Source organism: Juglans microcarpa x Juglans regia, chromosome 2S (genome assembly GCF_004785595.1).
Source record: "Juglans microcarpa x Juglans regia isolate MS1-56 chromosome 2S, Jm3101_v1.0, whole genome shotgun sequence".
Lineage (NCBI taxonomy): Eukaryota > Viridiplantae > Streptophyta > Magnoliopsida > Fagales > Juglandaceae > Juglans > Juglans microcarpa x Juglans regia.
Window position 1 is genome coordinate 14,238,948 of NC_054597.1, and position 8,713 is coordinate 14,247,660.

Sequence of the window (8,713 nt, forward strand, 5' to 3'; positions counted from 1 at the left end):
TATGATACCTTGCAACCCAGAATGCTAGCCAGATTATCCATATTAGGAACATTATCCATTGGACCAGCTCTAACTTAGCTAAATTTACTTTCAACCCAAAAGCAGCATCAAAGCATGAACAAATGGCCCTAAAAGAGCAGAAATGAGTCAGGTTTGCTCCACAAAGTAGATAGGTCTCATCTGCAAACAGTAGACGTGAAAAGTTAAGCACATCATGATTGCTTGCTCTCACTAATAAGCCTAAGGTAAAACCTCCATTAACTGCAGCTGCATTTGTTGGGAGCCTCCATGATAATAATGAAAAGTAATGGGGAGAATGGGTCTCCTGTTCCAAATCACTAGAAATACTGAAAAAGCCAACAGGAATGTGATTCACCAATACAGAAAAGCACCTGTAGAAATACATCCAAGATCTCCACTCCTCCTTGCCCCCCTCTTTCTTGATAAGTAGATCTCCATTTCTCCTATTACCGCATCTCCCAAGCACATAATAAAGAAAATCCCAATTCACATGATCATAAGCCTTCTCAATATCTAATTTGCAGAGCAACCCAAGTTCTCATGAACTAAGCCTACCATATATACATTCATTAGCAATAATCACTGAATTTAAAATTTGCCTACCTTTGACAAATGCATTTTTTTTACATTGAAATAATCTTCTCAACAACCCTACTCAATTGATTTGCAAGAACTTTAGCAATTATTTTGTACACCGCATTCACAAGGCTAATGGGGCAGTTGTCATTAGCATTCACTTCTCCATTCTTTAGGAACAAAAGGCTATCAAAGGGGCATTAAGACTTTTCTCAAACACCATACTGGTAAAGGGTTTACTCACCATCACAATGCCATCAAAGATCCAAAGTTATCACACAACCGTTTTGACACCAAGGTTGGATCTTGCTAAGAAGTTCCAAATGAAGCCTGATTTTTTAACTCAAGGAACCCTCTACGCAGTAAAATTCAAATGATCATACCAGGCATGTCTAAAATAAACCTACTTTCCTCCAAGACGATTATAGCATCTTCAGATGAATATTGATAGAGTTGCAGCAAATTAGCAATCGCAGAATCGGCCAAAATAACACAAATATCAATCAAAATTCCGTCTTCCTTATTCAAACAATAACAACATACATTATATCAGACAATGATACATTAACTGAAACAAAACCATAAGTGAGTACCTTTTTTCATGAAGATCTAATAGACTCAACAAAACCAGAGCTAAGCAGCCTCTCCACGTACTTCCCCAGTATATCCACCTCCAAGTTGACCTTCTGCCCAACTTTCTTCAAAGGAATCACCACGTTCTGCTGAGTATAAGCCACCAACATGAAATTAAAGCAGCCCTCCTCATCAAACACATCAACCACCGTCAAACTCGTCCCATCCACCGCTATAAATCCCTTGGGCACGATATATTTTAACAACTCCTTCCCCGTTCTTACTTTAATCCACAAGGAATCCCCCTCAGGCTCCTTTGCCACTATCTCCCCGTCCCATCCACATGCCCCTGTACGAAATGCCCGCCCATTCGGCTCGTGGGCTGCACCGCCCGCTCCAAATTCACGACTGAGCCCGGTTCGAGCTCGATCAATGATGTTTTTCGCAGAGTCTCGGGCGATAATCCGACGCTAAATTCAGACAATTTGGTGTCGAATTCCGTCACCGTAAGGCAGGTACCGTTCACGGCAATGCTATCGCCGAGGTTTACGCCTTCAAGAACAGTCTTGGCGCCGATTCTCATGTCGAATCCACCATTTTCAGCGATACCCAATTGCTTGATTTCGCCCATTTCTTCGACGATTCCTGTGAAGAGGCCGCGGATATGGGATTTGAATTGAGTTTTGACATTGGGTTTCTGTTTTGGTAGGAAGAGGGTGATAGTGGAGGGTCTGAAAATGGGATTGATTTTAAGGCGGGGATTTGGTGATATAGTGAGGGTAGTGAAACTAAAACCTTTGGGAGGAGAGATTTTGGGTGTTTTGGAGATTAGGGTGAAGGAGAGAGATGAAACAGCCATTTTTGAAAAATTTCTGTCTAGTTCTAGTAAAAAATTATCGAGGGTGCGGGGAGATTGGAAAACAAGGCGTGCTTAAAATGAGAGGGAAATAGTAGAACTTAACCTCGAACCTCCTCAGTCCTCGGACGAGAGTCGACATTGACGCCCCCGTGCCAACCTATTTTAGCCCAACCCTCTAATGTTATTTGGGCCAGTCCATGTTGGACTCTTCACTCTGATACAAAAGCAAAAGAGTTGATGGAATGGGAGCTGTTTGTCGAGCTGGTAGCTGATAAAGTTGGCAGCTGAGGGTCTAATTTCGACGGTTAGAATATCTGTGAATAGTAATAAAATAAAAAATATTTTATTAAATTTTAAAAATGAGGAGAGAAAAAAATAAATTAAAATATTATAAAATTAAAATATTAAATTTATACGGTGGCTAGAATTGTATAGTCTTATTACATCTAAGTCATGTATGGTTTAATTTAAGTGTATCTAATGTATTTGGGCCATAAGTGGCCATAGTATTTTTTGGTATCTTACATTTTATAATAGTGTTCATATTTCGTAATATGCTTATTATTAGAAGACAATGTTGTATTCTAATGATAAAATTGTAGAGTTCCTAATTGCAAAACTCGTTCTTGAGTGGGAGACAATTTTTGTCTAAGAGACAAATTCACAATCATCAATGTCTACATTCTTTTCTATTCCTTTTTTTTTAACTGTAATTGGACTCATGATCACTACTTTCACTACTTCTTTTTCGAGCATTGTCATGTCATGTTTATGATGTTGATGCTCTTATCCGTCAATCGTGTCATGCATCCTCTTCTTGCATGTACGAAATGTTTAGTAGATTCTCGCGTTAATTTGGTGGTTTTGGATTTGTGCCGATACTTATACTTTAATACTCATAAATAAATAACTTCATTTATCTAAGAAAGTTTAGTAGGTAAGATCCGGAACTTTGAAACTTAGCACTTCGCATTTTTACGTCTATTTCTTTGTTACCTACATTACTCTCATCTCCAACATACTCAATTATTACTCAATTATTCCTTTAGGGCATAACATCGTTTTCATCTCTAGGACAACAAATCTCATTATTCCTTTAGGATGTACTTTTCTCTTATCCTTGACACATTGTTTTTTCCCTCTCTTTTTATTTTTACAAAGAGAGGATATTCTCGTGCATAAAGGTGTAAACGAGCCAAATTATAGCAAGTAGTAGGTGCTATTCATTTAATTTTTATTTGAACTCGATTGAAACTCGATCTTTTCATTAAGTTGTATTTCATGTTTACAAATAACTCATTTAATATTTGAGTGAATTTTAGTTTTTTTTTTTTTAGCTGCTACATTATGATAAAATACTTTTTGTAACACCCCCAATCTCCACTTGTGATGTAACGAATACTTGGAGCATAAGGACATGTAACACATGGTCACATATCCCTATTCGTGACAGATAATATGTAATGCAACCTATAATATGCAGTATGTAATAATCGTGTAAAACTTTTTGTATCAAAATACAGAGCTAGCAGCGGTCCATATGCTTTTGGCACATTAACATCCCTCCAATAGGTGGGCGCCACCTCAGAAATAACATCATAAACGGGCTACACTGATTTGCACGGGATAGAATTGTAAAACAATTCAATTACAAGCGCACGACTTCATGAAATAGTTCTCATGCCTGCGCGCGTCAGACGTTGCCAAGCAAAGCACCACCAATAGTTGCCCCCGCCGCAAGCATCCACCGCCACCATTCCACCACCTGAAGGTCGTCGTTGTCCTCCTTGGCCAATTTCGCAAACACCGACTTCATCAAAAACCAGTCCACCATTTTTAATTTCATCGCCACTACGCCGCCATTGGTCTCTCCATCGCCCACCACAATTCGTCACCAACTAACAGTTGTTCATGGCTGACTTTAGTGACCTTAGTGTTGCTCAGGTATTTCAGTTTAAAAATTTTACATTATAAATCTTTACACTACTGGCCAAGAGATTGTTGATTTGTTTGTAGGAAAAAAAAAATGAACTGCACACATCATGGGTGCAAGGCGGGGACGGTTTACATTTTGTTCTCTAGTTTGTATATAGTTAGCTTAGCTAGCTTTGTTTTCAGAATTTATTAAAAACGTTGTAAACTGTAATAAACTAAGTTACTAAAATCCTAAGCCTAGTATAAATTAGTATTTAATTTTCGTTATAATTTTGTTAAAGTAAAAGCCTGTTAATATTATTAGACACAAAGTTTGAAGCAGATGTTCTGTCTCTTTATCTGCATAACAATGCTCTTCTTTATTTTTTAGCTTTGTTGATCTTCCATAACTAATGGATTTATAATCATTTGGTTTTGTATTGAATGAACCAATTTATAATATTGAGAGTGATGAACTTAAGGCCAAAAGTGAAGACATTCAATGTAATGTGAATGTTGAAGATAGTATCAATGTTGAAGATGGAGTGAATGTGATTCCTTCTTCAAGTAATAGTCTGTTAGAGCCATTCATTGGTATGATATTTGAGGAAGTCGAAGACTCACAAGCATTTTACAAGACATATGCAAGGCGACAAGGATTCGCAATCTGGACGAATCATACTCGATTGTAGAAAGATCATAAAACTTTTTGTGCAGTAGACTATATTTGCACGAGGGAAGGATTTCGGAGAGTAAGTTGGAAAGACACAGATCGAATAATCCCTGAAGCCGCTGAGACAATGATTGGATGTAAGGCAATAATGGGAATAAAGAAAGATTGTGAAAAGTGGATAATCAACAAGTTTGTGATTAGACATAATCATATTCTACTTACACTGAGAAGTGCTAGTTACCTTCGTGGACATAGGAGAGTTACTAAAGTCCAAAAAAAACTTATTATGACTTTGAATGAGTCCGGTGTACTGAGAAGGAAGATAATGTCGGTGTTGAGTAAAAATTCAGGTGGTGAATTTAATGTTGATTGTATTGGCAAGGATATCGAAAATTACTTGGGAAGCAAAATGAAAAAAATATTTGAAGAGGAAGATGCATAAAGGTTATATTCATACTTTCTTGATTGACAACTCAAAGAACCTAGATTTATTTTCTCCATGCAAGTTGACAAGGATGGGAGTATGAGAAGTTGTTTTTGGGCTAATGTGAGGTCAAGAGCTGCATACCAATATTTTGGGATGCTGTTTGATGACTTGCATAATTTCTTATATTTTTATCACTTCTTAACCTTAAACTTTAGTCTAGTTTTATTTATTTTTGTTGATTTTAGTCTTCATTGTCATCATTTAAATTTATTTCAGATTTGAAGAAAATGAAGACCTAATTTTACAAACTTATCATCTAAGAACTCCCTCATTTAAATGAAGAGTTTGGCACTTTGAAAAATAAAATCTAAAGAGAGTTTTACGTAGAGACTGGAATGGCTAGAGTTTTCACGTGTGGGGCTTTTGGTTTTGACTTAGTCTTCACGTAAGAAAACGTTTTTTCGTGTACAAGCTGGAACGGTTAGACGAAAATTTGATTTTTTGGCAGTGCACGAAACGGGCTTGGCAAGAGGGAGCAATTGGCATGCATGGGATAGCTGGACACTTGATTTTTGCAAGTGGACGCAAGCTCAATCTGCACGCACGGATGAGAAGAAAATTCAATTTGGTTTTCCGAAAAAAAAAGACAGCAACGTAACGCACGGAAGGGACGAAAAAAAAGGATTTTGAATTGGTGGTTTCCGAAAGAAGCAAAAAGACAAGTAACGGAGCGAGAAATAAAAAATAAAAATAAGAAAAGAAAGGAAAGAAAGAAGTAAAGCATCAGGTTTTTTTGTGTTTGGCACGTTCAGACAGAAAGCAAGGATTTTTTTTCCTTTTCATTTTGGACACTGTGACTGAGGCTGGGACGACAAGAGTATTTTTCAGTGTTCATTTTCTTCCATTCTTCTCAGAAAAATTATGGTGAATTCATTTATGTTGAATTTAATTTTTAGCATGAGCTAAATTTCTTTATTCTAGAAAAACGATGTAATTTAGTTCCGAACTATACTTGATTTTCTATGTTAATTGGAAGTAATTCTCTTATATGTTTGTCTGAGGTATTATGAGTTTATTACTTCTAATTAACTGACCATTAATTAAATGATTTTAATATTGTGATTTGCTGTCAAAAGAGAGAATTATAGAATAGATCTTGGATATCTAGGCATAGGTAAATATAGAGATCGAATGACTTGTATGAACCTATGTAGTATTAAAAACATTGATCTTATTGCTTTCTTGTTTTATTAATTTGCATACTTTTGTATAAAATGATGAACAAGAATAATTTCTAATTGACTATCGAAAGAGGCTTTTGGATGTTTGTAAAGATTTGCTAACAAACAGAGAGAATTAAATTCAATTAGTTAGATGAGTAAAGCATAGTGAGGAATTAGGTGAAATCGATTTTCTAGAAATTTTCTTCCTCATTAATCTGATCTTCAAGCAAACAGTTTTCTTTTCTTTTAAGTATTTTCTTTGAAATAATTTTTTTTTAATTTATAATTACAAAAATCTTAGTAACTTATCTAAATAAAGTCGATATTAGTATAATCTCGGTATTTGTCAAAAGTAAGTTACTAATACCTGAGAACGATATTCTTCTCATCACTTTACTATAAAACTACGATACTGTGTACTTGTAGTTTTGCACCAATCAAGTTTTTGGCGCCATTGTCGGGGATTGATTTATTCTTATTTTTACCAATATTGATATAAAGTAATCTTGATTTTAATTTAGAATTTTTTTTTTTATTATTGTTTCTCTCCAGGTGTGTTTTTGACATTGGATGCGTCGTGCTAGAACTCGTGACATTATTCCTTTTGATCCGGAGATTGAAATAACTCTTAGATCACAAATAAAGAAGAAAGTACTAGTCATGACTGACGAACAACATGATGCACAACCAGGCACCTTGAAGAATTATGTGCGGCCAGTTGTGAATGACAACTACTCGGGTATATGACGCCAAACCATTAATGCCAACAATTTTGAGTTCAAACCAGCCTTGACCAGCATGGTGCAACAAACCCAATTTAGCTGATCGCCATTGGATGATCCCAATATTCATTTGGCAATGTTCTTGGAGATTTGTGACACTGTAAAGATCAATGGTGTTACTGAAGACACCATTAGACTGAGATTATTTCATTTCTCTTTGAGGGACAAGGTAAGAGGTTGGCTACAATCTCTACAATCGGGAAGTAGCACTAGTTGGCAGGACATGTCTGAAAAGTTTCTTACTAAATTCTTCCCACTTGCAAAAACAACCAAACTCAGGAGTGAGATTGGTCAATTCAAACAAAATGATTTTAAGTCACTTTATGAAGCATGAGAAATGTATAAAGATTTGATTCGACGTTGTCCTTAACATGGATTGACGGATGGGTTGCAAATTTAGATGTTCTATAATGGGTTAAATGAGCAAGCTCGGACCATAGTTGATGTCACCTCTGGTCGAACTTTGATGTCAAAGACAGCTGCATGTGCTACTTCTCTTTTGGAAGAAATGGCCTCAAATAACTATCAATGGCCAACTAAAAGAACTATGACAAAGAAAGTTGTTGGGATTCATGAATTGGACTCATTAGCAGCCCGTTCAGCTCAAGTTGCTACTCTATCCCATCAAATTTCAATTTTGACAACCCAAAGGATATCACAAAGTGAAGAATATGTTGCAGCTACAAGTATGACAATTCTGAGTAATGAAGCGAGTCAAGAACAAGTTCAATACATCAACAATCGGAACTACAACTATCATGGTAATCCTATACCAAATTATTACCATCCAGGGCTTCAAAATCATGAGAATTTGTCTTATGAAAACATAAAAAATGTGTTGCAACACTCTCCAAGATTTGATAGTCAACAAAGTGAGAAGAAGATGTCACTTGAGGATGCCATGATTTCCTTTGTTGATGAGACAAATGCAAGGTTTAAAAAAATTGATTCAATGTTAGACAACATTGAGACTCATTGCAGCAACATGTGAGCCTCTATAAAGAATCTAGAAGAGGAAATTGGGCAACTAGCCACAACTATCAATGCCCAACAAAGAGGAATTTTTCCTAGCAATACCGAAGTGAATCCAAAGGAACAATGCAAGGCCATCATACTTAGGAGTAGAAGAGAAATTGAGAGGTCACATCAAAGGAAACCAATTCCACCTCTACAGGTGCAAACAATGGCCAAAACAAGAATAAAGTAGAAGAAGAGGACGATACACCAAGAGAGACTGACAAGCTTCCAGCAATTTCACTTCCTGACAATCCTCCTATTCTCTCTACTCCACTTCCTTATCCTCAACGTTTTCAAAAAAAAAAAAATTAGATAAGCAATTTTTTAAGTTTTTGGATATTTTTAAGAAAATTCACATAAATATTCTTTTTGCAGATGCCTTAGAACAAATGTCAAATTTTTGAAATACGTCATTTCCAAGAAGAGAAGGTTGAAAGAGTTCGAAACAGTGAAACTTTTTGAAAAATGCAGTGCTATTATTCAAAAGAAATTACCTCAAAAATTAAAAGATCAAGGGAGTTTCACTTTGCATTTCACTATTAGAAATTCATTTTTTGATAAAGTTTTATGTGATCTTGGTGCTAACATTAATCTTATGCCACTTTCTTTTGCAGGAAATTGGGACTTGAAAAGATGAAACAAACAATC

At 36.0% G+C, this 8,713-nt stretch overlaps 1 protein-coding gene and 1 non-coding gene across 2 annotated transcripts; both read right to left on the reverse strand.

Annotated features, from left to right (window-relative positions):
• Positions 1-1,096: 1,096 nt before the first annotated feature.
• On the reverse strand, positions 1,097-2,134 carry LOC121253166 (riboflavin synthase). The gene is given in 2 exon segments (XM_041153108.1): positions 1,097-1,498; positions 1,501-2,134. Coding segments are annotated over 2 exon segments (831 nt in total). The 5' UTR covers positions 2,030-2,134; the 3' UTR covers positions 1,097-1,196.
• A 5,185-nt stretch (positions 2,135-7,319) lies between these two features.
• On the reverse strand, positions 7,320-7,426 carry LOC121253750. Its single transcript, XR_005938471.1, has one exon. It is a non-coding gene; the product is annotated as a small nucleolar RNA R71 (small nucleolar RNA).
• Positions 7,427-8,713: the final 1,287 nt, after the last annotated feature.